Source organism: Lampris incognitus, chromosome 15, assembly GCF_029633865.1.
Source record: "Lampris incognitus isolate fLamInc1 chromosome 15, fLamInc1.hap2, whole genome shotgun sequence".
NCBI lineage: Eukaryota > Metazoa > Chordata > Actinopteri > Lampriformes > Lampridae > Lampris > Lampris incognitus.
Window position 1 is genome coordinate 27,673,156 of NC_079225.1, and position 20,243 is coordinate 27,693,398.

General features: G+C 42.4%; 2 protein-coding genes across 4 annotated transcripts; one reads left to right on the forward strand and one right to left on the reverse strand.

The window, feature by feature from the left end:
* Positions 1–37: 37 nt before the first annotated feature.
* Positions 38–17,222, reverse strand: zfyve1 (zinc finger, FYVE domain containing 1). Its single transcript, XM_056294276.1, has 12 exons — positions 16,271–17,222; positions 15,772–16,015; positions 13,022–13,282; positions 12,001–12,215; positions 11,544–11,650; positions 10,888–10,996; positions 9,284–9,381; positions 8,029–8,146; positions 5,552–5,722; positions 4,292–4,472; positions 4,063–4,179; positions 38–1,863 (listed from the first exon to the last, which is right to left on the reverse strand). The coding sequence occupies exons 1-12, from the start codon at positions 16,757–16,759 to the stop codon at positions 1,631–1,633; spliced, it is 2,343 nt and encodes a 780-aa protein (XP_056150251.1). The 5' UTR covers positions 16,760–17,222; the 3' UTR covers positions 38–1,630.
* A 171-nt stretch (positions 17,223–17,393) lies between these two features.
* On the forward strand, positions 17,394–19,979 carry pigh (phosphatidylinositol glycan anchor biosynthesis, class H). 3 transcript variants are annotated; one of them, XM_056294272.1, is made up of 5 exons: positions 17,394–17,647; positions 18,125–18,320; positions 18,800–19,009; positions 19,153–19,236; positions 19,496–19,979. In XM_056294272.1, the coding sequence occupies exons 1-5, from the start codon at positions 17,619–17,621 to the stop codon at positions 19,565–19,567; spliced, it is 591 nt and encodes a 196-aa protein (XP_056150247.1). In that variant the 5' UTR covers positions 17,394–17,618; the 3' UTR covers positions 19,568–19,979. The 3 variants fall into 3 exon arrangements, with proteins under 3 accessions (XP_056150247.1, XP_056150248.1, XP_056150249.1); XM_056294273.1 differs by lacking the exon at positions 17,394–17,647 and adding an exon at positions 17,817–17,836 and having other exon boundaries at positions 18,100–18,320; XM_056294274.1 differs by lacking the exon at positions 17,394–17,647 and adding an exon at positions 17,817–17,836.
* Positions 19,980–20,243: the final 264 nt, after the last annotated feature.

Consider the following 20,243-nt stretch of genomic DNA (forward strand, 5'->3'; position numbering starts at 1 on the left):
GAATGTCATTTAAATGACGTAGACACTTACAGGTCTTTAAGGTTTTGCAGTTTATTATGAGCATAACATGAACATAAAAGTCAGGATTAATAATACTCTTCTATCAGATCTGTATATTTTCAGCCTTAATCCGAGATGGGAACAGTGGCGATTAGATAGATCACCGTTGTAGTCAAACCATTATTCCAGTTAATTCGTCTACACCCTGATTACACCAACTGTCCAGATCTCACCATGACCTGGATTAGTTTTGAGTACAAAAGCCTACAGCATCAAACGACGTATCTGTCCGGTCAAGTCTCTCACGCCATATCAGTTATTCTGTAACATTTTCCTGAAACTCAGACAATCTGGAACAGTGAGGACTTTGCACTGCAATTAAATAAGTGACTATCTAGCTATCTTTACAGCCTGAGAAGACGGTGAGGATTATCTCCTGCTAACAAACTATTGCAAAATGTTTTGAGGGGCCAGCCTCAGTGTTTTTTTCCTTAATTTCTGGAGGATATTACTCTCGTGAGCCAGCCACTCTAAAAGCAGTTCCCTTTTCTTTTTTTTTTTCCATTCCTCTGCAGTGAGATTTATGTCTCTGATAGTGGTAATACTACTGACATTTAAAGATGAAGGAAGCCGTTTTAAAAAAAAGAAACACTTTTCCCTACTATAGAAAACTCAATGCCGTGTCTCATAAAATCAAACAGGTCAATTTAGAGAGCGTTTTTAAGGCTACTCTAGCATCTTCTGCCTCTTCAAATGCAGATACAACTTGCAAAGGGGTTAAGGGAGTATGCTGATAGTTGTTAAGTCTTAACAGAACATGGAATGCATCTGTGTGCTACGGTACATAACTGCCATCTGTTTCTTTTATTTCCTTAAAATCCAAAGACCACCATGCAGAGAGCTTGTAGAACTGAAGTGGAGGAAAACCGTTGTAGATCTGTGGATTAATGGATACGATGTGTTACAAGAGATCCTTTTCCATGTTTTCTATCTTCTCCAGGTCCGATAATACTTCCAAAATATTGAGGGCCCCCTCACAAAGAATCGTAAAATAAAAGGGCTTAACTGAGATCCATGTACGATACTCAGTCTGTACATACATAGAAGCTTTGTGCATGTTGCATTTTTTTCTACTGAAAGGTGTGAAAACCCTTAACGTGTCTCATCGGGATAGATTGTCAAAGGATTTCGCGTTTGCTGTGCATTAATACAAAAAGATTTGTCAGGATAAAGGAGAATACATGTGAATTTGCCCAAGCACACTTCTCATCTACCAGGTTGAAAAATCATCATCTCACTGTTGTAACAGCATCTGAACTCTGTAACTTCACTTCATTCTAAAAATATCTGCCTTACTCTTTACCCATATTCTTCATTGTCTACCATGCAGACGTATTACAGTGAAAGTTGAATTAAGGGACTGAAGTGAGATGTGACAACAATGTCAAAAAAGGCTAATCCAACACAACGGCGGAGTGGCAGTGACACTCCTCCGAAACGCTTCAGCTGCAGACAGGAGGGAGGGGGTAGAGACTGTCAACCCAGTTCATTGCAAAGGATGGACTGAGATAGGCCTGAGCTGTTCCACCAGCAGCCCCCTCCTCTTCCTCCTCATTCACTCTTAATACTGCTAGAGATCCCCGGGTTTCTGGTTGCAGCCATTGCACACCCTCACTGGGTGGTCCCAGCCCCGGGAAGGCACAGCACGCCGCTCGCAGGAGCAGTCATTGCACACGCCCTGGCCACAGGCGCGACAATGGTGGATGGAGAGGCGTGGAGAAAACTCCCGCTGGCACTCACAGCAGGAAGTGATGTCCTGGTCCGGGACCCAGTAGGCGGGGCGCGCCGCTTCCTTCATCAAGCCTGAGGGGGCACAGGGAAGAGGCCAGGACACATAAATACACAAAATACCTAGGACTGGGGGGCATCTGGGTAGCGTAGCGGTCTATTCCGTTGCCTACCAACACAGGGATCACCGGTTGGAATCCCCATGTTACCTCCGGCTTGGTAAGGTGTCCTTACAGACACAAATGGCCATGTCTGCGGGTGGGAAGCCATGTGGGTATGTGTACTGGTCGCTGCACTAGTAACTCCTCTGGTTGGTCGGGGTGCCAGTTCAGGGGGGAGGGGGAACTGGGGGGAATAGCGTGATCCTCTCATGCGCTACATCCCCCTGGCAAAACTCCTCACTGTCAGGTGAAAAGAAGCGGCTGGTGACTCCACATGTATCGGAGGAAGCATTTGGTAGTCTGCAGCCCTCCCCGGATCGGAAGAGGGGGTAGAGCAGCGACCGGGATGGCTTGGAAGAGTGGGGTAATTGGCCAAGTACAATTGGGGAGAAAAAGAGTGGGGGAGCAAAAAAAAAAAAAAAAACCTTGGGCTGTGCAGTGTGATGATGGAAAAATGTCTATCGTTTCATTTCTGTATATTTGTGTTTAGGACCCGCTTGAAAACAAGATAGTTCATCTCAAGGGGGTTATCCTTCTAATAAAATGTAGCTAAATTATGCTCTATCATTTATTTGGTTGTGTCGCAAATCAAATTTTTACGGCAGTTTTTCGTCATTTGGAGTCTGTCCATCTTTTGCGCGGATTACATCAATAAATTACTGTTATTGGCTTTTTACTCGCGAAGCTTTGATTGCTCTTACAGTAATGTAACTAGTGTAGTTGTCAACTCTCCACCACTGTCTCGCTTCGCTCCGCTGAGCCCTGCCCGCGGTGAAACGGACAGCAGAGAGAAGACGAGAAACTAACACGACCATAAACAACAGCAAAAGGCAGTTGAGACTATTTATTTTATTCACCTAATTTATGTGCACTCGATCATTTCAGCTCAGTGTGAGAGCTTCTACTGTGTTTCGCTGTAATTTATGATCGCATTACTCCCCTCTGCTCTGTGGCTCAGCGTGGGTGGGGCTGCCCTGGGGGGGGGCTGCCCCAGGGGGGCAGGGCTGGCCACAGACCAGAATTGAATGTACTATATTGTGATATGTGTCGTTATCGGGCTATGGGATTGTGGTCATATCGCACAGCCCTAATAATACCAGGATACCGAGAGGAAGTGAAGCAATGTGACTCAATTTATAATTGTTTTTATTTATTTATTTATTTTTATTATTTTTTTTATTTCTGATTTTTCCCTTTTTTCTCCCAATTTAGTAGCCAATCGATCCCTATTTTAATTCAAACACCCACCCTCGTACTACATGCGTTCGCCAACTGCATCTCTCCGGCCGGCAGTCTCGAAAGAGACCGCCTCCCCACTTTCGTGACAAGGCGACTCCAGGCCGAACCACTGTTTTTCCGACACACCAGAGACGCATTCATGTGACGAACACAAGCCGACTCCGCCCCCCTCCCGAAGACAGCGCTGCCAATGATTGCTGGTTCACCGAGTCCGGCCATAGTCGGATCTGACGAGACCGGGGCGCAAACCCCAGTCCCCAGTGGGCAACTGCATCGACACAAAGCCGATGCTTAGACCGCTACTCCACCGCGGACCCTCAATTTATAATTGTAAGAAGCCAAGAAGTTGCTGCCTCAGGTAGCTTTGTAAAACAGCAGCGAAATGGTTATTACAGAGTGCTAGTGCACCTAGCACTACCCAGTTACTGTGACAATGTATGACATTACATTTAAATTTACTCGCTCAGCAGACAATTGTATTCTGAAGTTACTTACAGGAGAGAGCAGTAACCATAGCCAAGAGTGCAAAGTATATCAAGTGAAATTAGTTTAAGTGCACCTCAGATCATCAAGGAGGGATGGGAAATAGCATAGTCATAAATGCATATCATGTCAAGTAGGATGGCACAATAGTAAAAAGAGACATCGGTAGTACTGGTGTCTAAGTAAGTAAGGCCACTACAGTAATATCAGACACTAGCATTTACAGTAATGACTCATAATAGCTGAACAGTGCCATTAATCAATTTAACTGGATTACATTAATATCCATTTTGTACTAGTCTTAGTGTAAAGCTCTCTAAGATTAAGATAATGGTGATTTAAGCAATAGTTGTACTTTTCTCTATGATATTTTGCCAGTTGCCATGCTCACCCAGGGGGATGTCTATGGCACCAACTACAGCTCCAAGAGTATTTTGAACAGCCTCCCCGACCTTCCTGGCAATCAGGGTTCCTCCCTCCTCCTCCTCCAAGGCAGCATCCAACAACTCTGCAACAGAGAAACCCGCATGTACCAAGCCACAAACGCATACACATTTGCAATTCAGACAAACATCTCAGTGCACAGCATCGCATCTCATGACTTGTATGATTTCACATACCAGTTGAGATCCCCCTGTTATGGAAACATGCATCGCAGACCCTGACGGGGGCCAGACCCCAGCCCCTCTCGGGTACAGGCCGGGTCTTTGAGGAGCAGGCATCGCAGAAACCCTCTCCACAGGCACGGCAGTGGTGCTTCGTATCGTTGGGCTGGAACTCCTCCCCACACTTATGGCATTTCTGTAAAAGACAGAGAGCAAATATAGAGTAAACACTACACTTTGAACGTTTGAAATCTGTCTATCACGTGACTACATGTTAGGGACCTACAAGTATATTGGTAAAACTCATAGCTTAATGGAAGTCTAGGCAGTCTACACCAATCTACAGGCCAGTGGCCACTCTTTCAAGGATGAGGATGTGCACATCCTTGATAGGCAGGAACGCTGGTTTGAATAGGAAGTCAAAGAGGCCATCTATGTGAAGAGGGAACGACCATCCCTGAACCGGGGGGGGGGGGAACCTAAGAGTACATCTGTCACCATCTTACAATGCTGTGATTGCAAACATTCCCCAATCCGCTGTGAATAGTACACATGGCCATTGTAACTCCAGTTAATGGTCACGGTAATTTGCATATGAAACTGATCGTTGGTTTCGGTCATTATGCCACTGTATTGTTTATAAGGGTGGGGATACCTGCAGTCAGTTGAGACTGAAGAGGTCACTTAGATGAGTGATGAAACGTATCTCTCTCAGTAAATGTTGTATGCAGATGAACTGATTCAACTTTCTGTGATCAAAGCTTAATGGAAGAATCTTCTCTCTCCTTCACCGCTAATGTGCTTGAGCAACCAATGAATGTTTCTCTCAAGACCCACTCGTGTTTTGAAATGCTGCACCAATGCTATGTTTCTTCTTTTTGTCAGAGCCGTGTGAACTCAAACAAACTGTCTGACCAGTTCATCCGGATCTGGCAAAATGCCCAAAGAACCCTTATCTTAAAACTGTTTCTTGTTGATGGAGAATAATTAACAAAAGAGCTAAAAGCAGTAAACATTGTGCTCACATGCTGGTCTTCAAGGCTTTTTTCTATGTACTGAAGACCTTCTATGTGGAAAGTTGAATCAAGTATGTGAAAGGAAACAACAGAGGACTCTAACCACACAGTAACTACTTAACATAACAAGTTCAGTTCGTGCGAATGGCACTTTGTCGCAATCTATTTTCCCCCCCTTTAAGTATAGTTCTGAAAAAGGAAATTCTGCTGTCAGCACTGGTGGAATGTACAAAGGGTTTTACAGGTTCTAGCTGTTTACCAGGATAAGGGAGTTGGGTATCCAGTAGGCTGGTGCGATCTGATCGGTAAGCCAGGAGGTGACCGCTTTAGCAGGCTTGACGCTGAGCTCGGACACGGACTGGGAAATGTAGTTCACGCCATCCAACAACCTCTGGGCCGCATTGTTGTTGTCTTTAAGAAAACCATCTGACTGAGAGGACAGCAGGAGAGGACACATATATAAACAAGCTGCACAGGTACAAGATCATTGGTTTGAGAAAGATTGGAACGACAGTAACACATCGAATAAACTAGCAGGATTAAGTATAGATGAAGAAGTCAGTACTTTAGACCAGGGCATTTCCAAGCTTTCATGCCGGGATCCATCTGTGCAGCTAAATAAGCAATAAATTCTAATTGCCGGTCAAAAAATTAGATAATTAACAATCTTCTCTATATTGTTCACCAGTGCAGTGTTCCCCTTTTCAGTCTTCACTCATGGCTTACTAATGCTCAAATGAAACAAACGAGCGATGTCAACATGAAACATTTCAATGATATTTTGGGATACAATAAAATCATTGCATTGTTTGCATCGCTTTTAAAAGTATGGGAATTGATGTTTTCTGTATTCTTTTTTAAATTCTTCCTCCAAACAGTGTGTTTATTGTGGACATGCTGTGACCCACACTTTGACAAACACTGTTCTGGACATACAATCTGGGGGCCCTTGGTGAACATCCACAAAGGTGGGTGTACTTTTGTACCCCACTAAAAGACAATCACTGTGTATCTTTAGATTATTACCGACTCCAAACTAAACATTAAAGGCCCTGTAAAATGACATTTAGAGCACCGCAAATATCTGCAATTTGATGTACATCGGGATGTGGGATTATGTGAGGGGTGGGAGTTTACTAACAGCCAGCAGTAGCCAAGCATTTTTAGTAAAATGTGGACATTGATATGCCAATTACTAGTTTTGATTTGGTGGTAGAAGAACACTCATGGGGCATCCGGGTAGCATAGCAATCTATTCCATTGCCTACCAACACGGGGCTCATCGGTTCGAATCCCTGTGTTACCTCTGGTTTGGTTGGGCATCCCTACAAACACAACTGGCCGTGTCTGTGGGTGGGAAGCTGGATGTGGGTATGTGTCCTGGTCGCTGCATTAGCGCCTGTTCAGGGAGGAGGGAGAGCTGGGGGAATAGCATGATCCTCCCACGCGCTATGTCCCCCTGGCGAGACACTTCACTGTCAGGTGAAAAGAGGTGGCTGGAGACTCCACATGTATCAGAGGAGGCATGTGGTAGTAGTCTGCAGATCGGGGGGGGGGGGGGGGGCAGCGACCGGGGCAGCTTGAAAGAGTGGGGTAATTGGACAGGTACAATTGAAAATAGGGGAGAAAAATGGGGAAAAAAAATCAAAGAAAGAAAAAAAGGAATACTCAATTCCTGTCAATGTTGCTCCCATTCATTGGACATTTTTGTTAGCGTCAGTCTGCAAGGATGCAGGATGACGTTAAGGAAAAATGTATTTGCAAGGAAGAGAAAAAACATTCTTAAAAACACAGAAAAAAAAATTTCTTTGAGAATTTCAAGGACATTATGTTAAATAGATGTAAAATTGAGTGCAGATAAAATAGGTGACCAGAATGAAAATAAATTTTTCATTTTATGGGACCTTTAATTTTGCCTTACTGCCAGCCATTAAGACAAAATTATGTATGCTTTTAACACAAGCATAGTCAGCTATTATTCACTGACTGACTGTAAAAATGCAAAAGATCTGATGTTTTTTTTTTATTCGCTAACAGCCAATAATAAAGTCTGGAGGGGTTATAAGCTTTGCTAGCTGAGAATGACTAATTCTTCAACAACGTGTTCATCAACACATAGCAGGGAAAGCATATTGTCATCTCTGTTTTAAACATACACTCTGAAAATAAAGCAAAATTACTGTTTAATGTCAATGAACACATAATTTAGAGCATTTTTTATATTTACTCCGGGGGCATTTTGTTGGTCATCTGTGACCATCTAAGACTGAGAAGAATGTAACCCAGTTGTGACAACGCATGTCTTTGTTTATCCAGATTAGAGGAAAATTCAATGATTCATGTAGGGAAATGGGATTGTTGCAGCGGCATGAGTAAATTGGATGTGAATAGAAAAATTATAAAGGAGACATAAAACACTGGAATGATGCAAATATGTTAAGCTAAAAGATAAGGGTAATGCACGAATTAGCATCATATATGCACAAAGAGCAAAAGCAGAAGTAAAATTTGCCAATTTCATGACAACTGAGCACTGTAAGTAAAAAACATGGAGGACGAGAACTTTAAAAATGCCTAAAAATCACAGGACAGATTTAGCTGTATACAGCAACACTAGAACATTGTCATTTAAGTATGAACCAATTAGAATGTACAAACACCACACTTTAAGGCCTTTAAGGTCTTGGGCCAAAGTCTTAACTGAACCTAGTTTACGTCACCCCTGTGGAGCTTTACCCCAGGCCAGATGTGTTGGATCTCAGTCCGGACGACTGTGTCTACAGGGTCCTGGTTCCCATACCAGTACTGTCTGCTTCTGTAGATCACTGAGCAGTTAGGGCACTCGATCACATACCTGGAGGGAGACCAAAGCATAGAAATGCTAACATGAGAGGCAGAAGATCGAATTCTGTGTGAACCTTTGGCCACTTTGGTCTCAAAGGTGTTAACATAGTTGCAGGCACCATCTGCCCTGTTACACATTTTTTACTGGGACCTGCCATCCATCCATTATCAGTACCTACTAAATCTAATTTTGGGTCATTGGAGGCTGGAGCCAAGGAGGCACTGGGTGCCACTCCATCACAGGGCACGCACACACACACACACACACACACACACACACACACACACACACACACACACACACACACACACACACACACGTATAAACATTTGTAGACCCCAATTCACTGAAAGCCAGGAACACACTAGAAGACTTTTAAAGTCCTACTCAACTAGGAATACACACAGCACCACATGTTTAATGATTGACTTTCACAGATTACAGTCGTGGACATGTACACTGGTCACCACTGCAGTCAGAGGTGCATGCACCAGCTGATGAGTCCAGACTTGTCCAGCTTCCAGCTGTAAAAATCAAACATTCTGGCAGGTTGAAGGCTCATTGGGGAGATGGGCAATGTGAATCTTAAAACCCCACATGTAACACAAGCTAACATGTACCGACCTGTCCATGGTGACCTGCACTATTTTGCGCTGACCAGTACAAGCTTTCCATGATCTTGAAAATCAGACATCACGGCCAAGTCAGGGTTAAAAATCACCCTTTAAATTACATAGTATGTTCCCAGCTTAAAATTACACATACAGCATCGTACCAAGTCAAATTCCTTATATTGATCATACTTCAATAAAACTGACTGTGACTCCCTCTGAGGCGTCTTTGGACTATGGGTAGAAATCTGAGTACCGGGAGGAAGTCCACACACACAAACAGAGAAAACATGCAAACTCCAAAGAGATGGACCGGAAGTGAGCACAGGAATCTCTTTTTGTGAGGCAACAGCAGCACTAACCACTAAACCGCTGTGTTCCCCTTATTGAGACCTGCTCTGTTTTATTTCAGCCGTCAGCCAGCGGGTGAGCTGCTCAGTTTCAATAAGTGGGAGAATTGACACATTTTGTTACCCTAGTTAAGAATAAATTTAATCATTTGTGCTCAGAGGGATAAAATAGCATCTGCTCTCACCCGGACCAGGCGTAGATGGCCAGACCAAACCAAGGCGAGTCAGAGGAGGCAGTTGTTTTGGGTACCACTATCACCTCCTTCCCTCCCTCATAGCAGGCCTGAGAAGTCGAGCACAGATATTCAAGGCCATAGCAAGCATGTGTTTTACAGGGAATAGGTGTTTGTGTGTGTATTTGTTCATCTATGTGTGTGTTTGTACTTATATGTGTATGTTCATACATATGTGTGTGTGTGTGTTTGTACATACTATGCGTGTACATATATGTGTGTGTGTTCGTACATACATGTATGTTTGTTCATATATGTATATTCGTACATATTTGTGTGTGTGTTTATACATATATGTGTGTTCATACATACACTCACCGGCCACTTTATTAGGCACACCCGTCCAACTGCTCGTTAACGCAAATTTCTAATCAGCCAATCACATGGCAGCAACTCAATGCATTTAGGCATGTAGACATGGTCAAGACGATCTGCTGCAGTTCAAACCGAGCATCAGAATGGAGAAGAAAGGTGATTTAAGTGACTTTGAACGTGGCATGGTTGTTGGTGCCAGACGGGCTGGTCTGAGTATTTCAGAAACTGCTGATCTACTGGGATTTTCACGCACAACCATCTCTAGGGTTAACAGAGAATGGTCTGAAAAAGAGAAAATATCCAGTGAGCGGTAGTTCTGTGGGCGAAAATGCCTTGTTGATGCCAGAGGTCAGAGGAGAATGGCCAGACTGGTTTGAGCTGATAGAAAGGCAACAGTAACTCAAATAACCACTCATTACAACCGAGGTATGCAGAAGAGCATCTCTGAACGCACAACACGTCGAACCTTGAGGCAGATGGGCTACAGCAGCAGAAGACCACACCGGGTGCCACTCCTGTCAGCTAAGAACAGGAAACTGAGGCTACAATTCGCACAGGCTCACCAAAATTGGACAATAGAAGATTGGAAAAACGTTGCCTGGTCTGATCAGTCTCGATTTCTGCTGCGACATTCGGATGGTAGGGTCAGAATTTGGCGTCAACAACATGAAAGCATGGATCCATCCTGCCTTGTATCAACGGTTCAGGCTGGTGGTGGTGGTGTAATGGTGTGGGGGATATTTTCTTGGCACACTTTGGGCCCCTTAGTACCAATTGAGCATCGTGTCAACGCCACAGCCTTCCTGAGTATTGTTGCTGACCATGTCCATCCCTTTATGACCACAGTGTTCCCATCTTCTGATGGCTACTTCCAGCAGGATAACGCGGCATGTCATAAAGCTCGAATCATCTCAGACTGGTTTCTTGAACATGACAATGAGTTCACTGTACTCAAATGGCCTCCACAGTCACCAGATCTCAATCCAATAGAGCACCTTTGGGATGTGGTGGACCGGGAGATTCGCATCATGGATGTGCAGCCGACAAATCTGCAGAAACTGCGTGATGCTATCATGTCAATATGAACCAAACTCTCTGAGGAATGTTTCCAGTACCTTGTTGAATCTATGCCACGAAGGATTAAGGCAGTTCTGAAGGCAAAAGGGGGTCCAACCCGGTACTAGCAAGGTGTACCTAATAAAGTGGCCAGTGAGTATATATGTGTGTGTGCCTGAATTCACCTTGCAGGTGTAGATGCGGTTGTCGTACTGTGCAGAGTAGCGACAGCGATGTTTGGCTTCATGGCCAATGTCTTCCTTCAGATGATTCATGCTGTTCTTACAACCTGACCTGGAAGTGGGAGTACACTGGAGTTAGGCCCTGAGCCGGGATTCTTTTGGTGGGACAAATGTAAGGGACATTGAAGGATTCAATGACAAACATCATGGATTCATGAAGTTTGTCACACTTACAGGAAATCAACCTTCTTTTTTATTATTATTTATTTTTTTACTGGCAATGCCAATTGTAACTGAAATTACAGGCCTTTCCCTTTAACGGTTACGACAATATCGATGTGTGCTTCGCAACTGGAAAACCTATGTTTAGCTGTCACATATACTGCCAATCTCTGTATTAAAAGGTAAATCGATTTTAGAGAAAAAAAATATTTCTTCAAGTCCAATTAACCATAACAGAAAAAAGTGAGGACTGAGGTGACCATTACAATTCATTGCGGTTTTTAAATGATGCTTATGTTTCACATCGACCAATAGCAACCTGCTTAAATGTACCAGTTAAATTATGATTAAATAATTATTGCTTTCAATACGAGTTCATGTGCAATGGTTTTGTGAGTACGCCAAAGCTGCTAGACAGGGTGGAAAGTGGCACCTACCCACAACTGAGACATATACTAGAACAGGTGAAGTACTCGTCTGGGAAGAAAGAGTTACTGGCCAATTGCTCATCTGGTATCTCTCCACTGAAACGCTCGCTGAGGGCCTGAAAAACGAAGGACGGATGATATGGAGGGAAAAGAAGACAGCGCATGGAGACTGAGTTCAAAATCCTCATGTTTAGTCACCTTTGGTAAGGATGTCGGCTAAATGCCAAATACTTGAATTTAGATATACACATTTATACACAAATATTGATATCCATAAAGGCACACACACAAATCTACTCCCAACACAGAACAAAAAGTCCAGCTATGTGCTTTCATTAGGGTCTCAGATAAGCACTCCTAGCACCACGCACATACAAATCATTTTCTCTGTGGGCACATCACACAAGAGCATACTCATAGCCTGCTGGATAATTTCCTATTCCCTATCACCACCACCCCTTCCTACCTGCAGGGCCTTGTAAATGACCCTGGCGGAGCGCGGAGAGCGAGTGGTGTTGTTATCCAACTGCTGCTCCAGGCTGCGCAGCAGACCACTGAAGTCTGTGGGAGGGTTGTAGGTTCGAGTCCCCCGGTACTGGATGGAGCTGAATGCTTCTGGGAACAGACCCAACTTCCTGAAACGCTCCTGAATCAAACGCTCAGCTGAATCGGTTGGCTTGTCTGTGGAGTGAGAGATGGAGAGAGAGGGTGGAAAGGAGTGGAAGGTGGGGGGAGGTCAGAGACAGAGAAAGAGTGATGAGAGGAAGTGAATTAGAGAGTATTAAATAAGGATTTTCTAAGAACAATCATGGATTGAGCCCTTTCTGCTTACTCGATCTCTGTAAATTACAAATGAACAAAATGAAAGGGATGCACAAAGCGTATGGTGACCATAGCACCTTGACATTTCGCACAAAATCATGTCATTAAATGCTAACCCAATTTGGCTCAAATTTAACTCAACCCATTGGTGTTGTGTCAGGGGGTGCTGAGGGTGCAGTACACAATAAACTGTTGATTCTGTGGCAAAAGTTTGCAAGAGTCTCAGGCAATGTGATCTGAATATTGTGTTTTTACTGCCACTGAGAAAAAAATGCATTACATCACCACAGTATGTAATAGAGTTAAGCACGCACCCTTAGTCAGCACTGAGTACTCACAGCTTTAAAAAAAGAAATATAATTGCTTTTTCTTTTCTTCATTTTCAGGATAATTTTGCTCTTTCATAAGTCTCTCGCTTTGAAATATGTGAACCGACGGGTATCTTCCAGATAAAAACAACTGCAGACAGATTGCTTGTCTATTAAATCTAATGGTACTTGACCAATAATAATTGTTGGATCCTTTGAAATAAATACTGGAATGCAAATCCTCAAAATCTGAGATGTGCTGGAACAGGATCAGGCACAAATCAAGCACTGTGTTCAAATATTGAGTACACAAAATAAAAAGCAGCATAATTGACGGTCATATTTTTCCTGATATACCTGATCCCAGTAGCTTGGTGTGGACCGTCTCATGGAAGATGATAACTGCAGGCCCCAGAGTAGACAGAGGAACATCCAGGCCGCAGCGAGCCGTAGTGGCCTTCAGCTCCCTGGTGAAGTGTTTCAGGTAGGCATCAGATGCATCACCGAGGAACTTGAAGAGGTCATCGTGGAGCCGGTCAGCGTGGGTTCGGTAGATGACCAGGTCAGAGATAGCCAGGACCTTTAGTAACAGTCGTGTCCGTTGACCTTGGCTGGCTCCTGTTAAACAGCAAAAGAGAGGTGAGTGCACATATATCCCTTCAACTTAGACCAAACTCAATTTGAAGTAAGAAAATCTACCCAGAGTGTTTAGTTTGTTAACACTGGTGTGTTATGTTTCTCCTTGGCTCATATTTGAATGATCTAATGCACTAGATCCCACATTATTACCCCTCGATTAAAGGATAATTCAATTTTTTTACAACCTGGGTCTTATTTTTATAGTTTTTCCCATCAGGCATATCAGTTATGATAACCTTTTACTCGCCGGCTTCGTTGTGGAGATCTTGGATACCAGACCACTTATAGGCACAGCTTTAAAAAAGTGTATTATGAGGCAATGGAGCACAAGTGTCAGATATGTTTCAACAAGTCCAGTTTGTTAAGCCAAACCATGTATTTGGAAGTGAAAACGACAGTGCAGGTTAAACATCATTACCGGTAGTGTCAAATATTGCATTGCTGAGCTACTTCCTGGTTCAAATTGCAAGAATGGCCAGCCTATACTTACTGTAGGTAGAAGTAACCATCAATAAACTATCAGACTGAGAAGTTATAGATAATGCAAAGTCATGGAAACAGTCAAACTGAGACACTAGAGGTTTTTTTAATTTAAAAATTTTGTTCCCCCTAATTGCACTTGTACATGGCCAATTACTCTATTTTCTGAGCCGACCCGATCGCTGCTCCACCCCTCTGCCAATCTGGGGAGGGCTGCAGACTACCACATGCCTCCTCCGATACATGTGGAGTCACCAGCCGCTTCTTTTCAGGGGGACGTAGCGTGTGGGAGGATCACGCTATTCCCACCAGTTCCCCGTCCCCCCGAGTAGGCGCCCCGACTGACCAGAGGGGGCGCTAGTGGAGCGACCAGGATACATACCCACATCCAGCTTCCCACCCGCAGACATGGTCAGTTGTGTTTGTAGGGACGCCCGACCAAGCCGGAGGTAACACAGGGATTCGAACCACTGACCCCCGTGTTGGTAGGCAACGGAATAGACTGCCATGCCACTCGGACACTACCAGAGGTTTTCTTACGTTGTGGTTGTTGTCGAAAGGACAGGTTTAAGACTTATGTTCAGTTGCTCCATAAGATGCTGTTACAAAGCTTCCTAACAGTGGTCCCACATCCAAAATCTCTATGATGATGAAGTTGGTGAGTAAAATATCTTACATGTTACACACGATGACAAAAACTATGGTAATAAGACCCAGGTTGTAAAAAAATGGAATTTTCCTTTAAATAGGCAATTTGGAGTAGGTTCATCTTAATGTGCTTTTTCCCCCCAGAAGAGAGAAAAAGCATAGAGCTCCCTCAAGACATCTCGTTTTTTTTTATTAATTTATCACGAGGGTTATTAATTCTACCATTTTAGGCCCATACCAACATATTTTAACCACATAAAATGTTGGAAAAAAAAGTTTACTACCATCTAAACTATCTACTTTACGTGTACGAGTAGTGGGCAATAGTATGCCATCAATGATTGCACATTTACAAATTCAACTAAAGACTGCAAACTGATTTCGCTATAAGCACACCTTTAAACAGAGAAAGGGAACTAATAATAAATAGTGTTGGGAAGGTTACTTCTGAAATGTAATGGGTTACAGATTACTAGTTACCCTGTTAAAATGTAATAAGGAATGTAACTATTTTAATAACTTCATCAAAGTAATGTAACTCATTACATTTGATTACATTTTGATTTCTTTTCTAACAAATGTTTTAAACTGGGCAATAAAGCTGAAAATCCTAAAATGTAAATTTAAACCAGGCAGTGTAAACCTCACAAGAGTACTCAACACGGAGTACTGATTAAATTTAATTCTGTTATTCAATATAACTTGAATTAAGATTGGAATGTTTTGATTTTAAAGCCCAACCACCAAAACAAATAATCTTTTTTACCGAAAAGAATATATTTGGATGTAACCCCTTTGTAATCACCAACATATTGATTAGTAACTGTAATTTAGTTACATTTTTCAGTAACTGTAATGGATTACAGTTACATTTATTTTGTCATTTAATTACATAACGCCGTTATATGTAACTAGTTACTTCCCAACACTGAAAATAAACTCCGCTGATGGGTTGTTTGGTTGGAATGAAAACCTGCATACACATGATGCTGAATGGCACTATAACAAGTCATCGACACTAATCAGTTTTTCTTTTAAGGGCATGCAGTGAGCAGTGCACTCACCTGTAGTATTTAATTTCTATAGTGGGAAAAGGCTGAAACGGACACAGTACACAGGAGACATAGGAGAGAACCCTCTGGCAGGATTTAATTCTAGGCCAGTGGAGCATATATTTGACTTTGTAGTGTTACATGCTATATGTTGCTATATGCTGAATGCTAAACATGCTTAACTGACTCCAACCTTAGTTTTTGTTTTCCTTAATATCCTCCCCACTTATGGACCATAGCATGTGCTGGTGAATAATATCATAATCCTATTTAATGTTTGTCTCTCACCAGCTCCCAGCAGTCCCTCGGTATCAATGACCACCACCCGGTGTAGGGGGTCCATGGCTGCCCACACACCCACTGTGCAGGACTCTTGGGTTGGAGAAGTCTTAAACACTTCCCTCCCAAGGAAAAATGTATGGTTGAGGGTGTGAGACTTGCCCTCGCCGGTGTTCCCAAAGATAGAAACTACCTTGAGGAGCTCATCTGGTCTGCATTCCAGTCGGCTCACAAAATCCTCTTCATCCTTCACCTGAGAGCAAAGCAGAAATCCACATAGAATATTTGAATCATCACAAAAACAATGATCATCCAAAGATGTTCATATTAGGGGAATATGTATGAATGGTGTTTAGAATAGCAGGCAACACCACGCTGAGTCTATCACTGTTGCTCCCAGTCCAAGCACAGTAGACATCAAAATGACAAATTTCCACTCTAACACTTATATCAATACAGTATAGGCTAAGTTACCCAAAGAGATGGTGATTTGTTGTTCCCTCTTTACCTGCATTTCCTCCTTCTCGTCCACCAATAGAAAGCTGCACACTTTCTCCAGCTTGGCTTTCAGGGCCTCCATCTCTACCTCCACAAAAGCCACGGTACCCTCCTGGGGAACTTTGACTGGGGGGTAAGGGGTCAGTGGGTGCTTTCTTTTGTTGACTCCACTGTGGGTGCGCTTCTGGCAGTCTAAACACAAGTTGATCTTACATCCTTGGCAGCGCACCACTGCTCTCAGACGCCCACCGTTGATGGGGCAGCTGCTGTCGCCTTTGCAGGAGTCGCAGAAAGGGACGTGACCCGGAGCAATCCGAACCCGGTCGTGGTTCCGCATCCGCTCCTGGCGATGGAGCTCCAGTTCACAGCGGACACACTGCAAGCTGCCACATTCATCACATTCAAACGCAGCCTCGTCCGAGCCCCCGCAGGCGTAGCTCTCCTGACAAACTAGGATCGTGTTCATTCCTTTGTCTACAGGTGGACCTTGACCGCTCATCTCAAATCTGACAGATCACCTCGATCACCTTGTTGCCGATAACTTGTCTCAACTGTGGCTGTATTTGTGAGACAAGGCTAGGATTGCAAAACGTAAAAGCAGTGCAAAAGGTCGAGGAAATGGTCACGTTTAACAAATCGCAATACTACGATGTGAAGTTGGAAAAGATATTCTCTGATGTTGTAAACAGCCAATTGACTTCATTGCATTAAGGCCAAGTTGATGAAATTTGTGGAATGTTTTAAGGTATGGGCTCTAAGATTTCAGATTATGCCTTGACCTAAGAGTATGTAACTTGGTTCGCAGCAAAGCAAAACAGTCGAGGCAGCAACCTTAAAAATACATGTCCACATATGTATTTACTTCAAGCGTTGCAAAACAGCTCGCTACACATTAGCTGTTCTTTGCATCTCTTTTCTTATTTGATAAAGCGTTCCGCGGACAATGTCAGTTTGTTAGTTGTAATTAAGCCCGAAAACTCACCATTATTTAGAAACCCAATTTAATGAGCTGTCATAATATGAGGTAACATACGGTTGTAAAAAAAAACAAAAACAAACAGCCTTCATTAAAATCTGCCGACTAGTGGCTCTAGCGATCCGCAGGACGACGACTACTCGTTCATCTAAAAACTCTTCAACAATTGAAAAGCGATCGTCTTCAAGAGATCAAATTCTTTATCTAATAACATATCAAGTACTGCCACAGAAAAGCTTAGATAAAAATTTAGTAGAGATATTTTGCGTTAGATCCCTGTTGATGTTGTGGCTGGTTTACATCAGCTGATCGGCTTGTTTTCATCCAGAGAGGTCAAAGGTTGTACAAACTCGCAGTACATGCTGGGAAATGAAGGATTTGTATGCTGGTCTACAGCGTTTGGATTACAAGGCACAGAATTAATATTTTATATTTTTTTCCTCTATTGTTTTGTGTAATTCATATAATTTATTTTTTTCTGAGGAGTTTTTGTTTTTTTTTTTCGTAAAATTTGTGTCACAGCTTGTGAGGCAAAATAACTCAATTGCCCACAATGCTTTGCAGGTTGCAGTAGCTGGAAACTACGAGAGGTCAAATTTTGTACGTTATGAATTGTACTCTTTGGAAATATTCAGTGTCCTGTGCGATTATATATATATATATATTTTTTTTACAACAGGGTCGTTGGTGAAGGAAATTATCACGAGTGATTTGTTTGTGTGCAATTTGATATGTGTCAGATGTGATACCTTTTCTACCCGGCTAAGCTAGCAGCCGAAACTGTAACGCTAATGTCAGATGACGGTAGTTCAATGAAACATTAGCTAGGTTATTTTCCTTTGTCTGACGTGTGCTTTCCGCAGCTCACCTTTATTCCAACTGTGCCAGACGCTGCTTTGGATTCATTATGGAAGATGAGATTTTTACCGACATTAATGGCAAAGTTATATCGCTGGACTGCCAAAGCCACTCAAGTCTATGCAGGGAGTTCACTGTCAGCTCCCCCAAAGTGTCCATTAGTAGGGTGATGGTGTGCACTTGCTCTGTGTGGCTCTTTGCATACGTGGTTTTCTTCTTCACGGAGGTAAGTCTTAATGGCCGTTGTAGGCTTTTAGAGTTGTTTTCTGCACAATGCAAATGTGTAATACGTCCTTCTTACAGACCATTTGCACACTGTATCAAGAGATTAGTATACTCCAGGGATTTTTAACTTGAAATTTATTCCTATGCATTTGTGTTCTTTTTTGTTACACAAACTTAGGAGTTGCCAGTAAACATGTCACTGCTCATTGTAACTGTACGTGAAGTATGTGACAAATAAACCCTTGATTCTTGCATCTTGAGTTGTGACATGATACTTGGGTGGGCATTCACTTTGTCCTGTTTAGAATTGTTTTGTTTTTTTCATGATCAGTGTTAGTCAATATCCATTGGCAATATTCAGAACATCCTTTTTTAATCATGTACACAGGTGTAATCCTGAGCTTGATATGATGCATAAAAACGTGTCACACAAACTAATACTTTAGCAAGACTATGAAACCTTTTTTCCTCTTTTCACAGAACACTGCTGTTTTATCCAGTGCTATACTCATCACTCTGGTGGGGATGATGCTTCACATTCATTTTGTGAAGATAGACCATGAATCATTGCTTGTCATCGGCTCTTTGGGAGTTCAGGTGTCTTCTAGCTATGCGTCTGGGCGAGAGAGCACTTCCTTTATTGAGATGAGCAAGATCAAGGATATTGTCATAAACGAAGCTATATACATGGTGAATAAAATGTTGCTTTGCCCAGCAATCATTGTCATTCTCCTGCTGTGCTCTGTATTGAAAAGTCCGCATATGAATAGTATTCAGCTAAGTCAGTTCAAGCTTTATTAGGATGGATAAAATGTTTAATCTTTTTGTTTCAGCATCGAATCATATACTACCTATGCATATTGGTAAAAGACACATCAGACCCTGATGCAATTTCAAGCGTGGTCCCATTGTTTCAGGTGAGGCTAGGCTTATTCCTTTCAGAGGGCTTTAAGATGACACTTTATCAATATCTAGGGGGCGGTTTAGTTAATTTGATTAATCTGTATAAGAGTAGATGAATCTGCTGTCCTCGTACTTGTACATTTCTGTCATACAACATTAAATGTTTGGTACCAGATGTTTGTGATTGCACATTGTATTTAAAGAGCTGGTTGGAAACGGGACAGATTCACACTGACCTATTTCTAATGGAGACCCTTTTTCTTTTTCTTTCAGAGTTCAAAGCCCAGGCTCGATTGCTTGGTGAAAGTTTACAAAAGCTGCCAAGAGATTCTGTCTAAGTGCTGACGACATGCTAGAGATCTAAGACTAGCCTTGTATATACAGATGTTTCTAGTCTCTCCATACTTCTCTGCACTGATAACTCGTGTTAATTTTAGTTGAAAAAACAGCCTTTTTGGTCCATTTTGTTCCTTTGATCTCATGTGTTGTACATATGTTGTCCTCCTTTGCCCAAAACGACTTTATTAACAAGTCTATGGAAACGTGCTTTCTGAAGGAGTGTGTGCAAATGTAAGTTTTTACAAGATGCATGTCATCGTGAATCACCTCTTTGTTCCATGCAGCTAATACAATATATTTACAATTACATAATTCAATTCTGTGAAAGAATATAGCACTATTATTGAATAACCTATTTTTACCTGTAAAAACAAACCTTTTTATTAACATTATACTGCAAACAGTTTAAATAAATGTATAATGCTAAATTATGGCAATTGTGTATTTTCTTAGTTTTATTTATGCTTATAGACTAAGAACAATTGAATACTTCACTACATTTTAATCACCTTCTATGTCTGGTTTCTCCACATACTAAGCTTTTAATTATTTTTTAACCGTTATTAAACACATTGTTCATCACCTGTTTGTTTGCTGTGACAGACATGTCTACTCGGTTTTTTTTTGCCCTCTTTTTTTTTCCCTCCAGAAGTTTTTCTGCCCATCTCCTGTGGAGGGCAGC

Bases quoted from the DNA above. Each gene is read 5' to 3' on its own strand.
- zfyve1 (XM_056294276.1), bottom strand. From the start codon at position 16,759: ATGAGCGGTCAAGGTCCACCTGTAGACAAAGGAATGAACACGATCCTA. The intron at 16,016-16,270 runs GTAAAGAGGGAA...CTTTGCTCTCAG, and splicing joins ACGAGAAGGAGGAAATGCAG to GTGAAGGATGAAGAGGATTT. The intron at 9,382-10,887 runs GTGAATTCAGGC...TCGACTTCTCAG, and splicing joins ACCGCATCTACACCTGCAAG to GCCTGCTATGAGGGAGGGAA.
- pigh (XM_056294272.1), top strand. From the start codon at position 17,619: ATGCTGGTCTACAGCGTTTGGATTACAAG. The intron at 18,321-18,799 runs GTAAGTCTTAAT...CTCTTTTCACAG, and splicing joins TGGTTTTCTTCTTCACGGAG to AACACTGCTGTTTTATCCAG. The intron at 19,010-19,152 runs GTGAATAAAATG...TTTTTGTTTCAG, and splicing joins TAAACGAAGCTATATACATG to CATCGAATCATATACTACCT.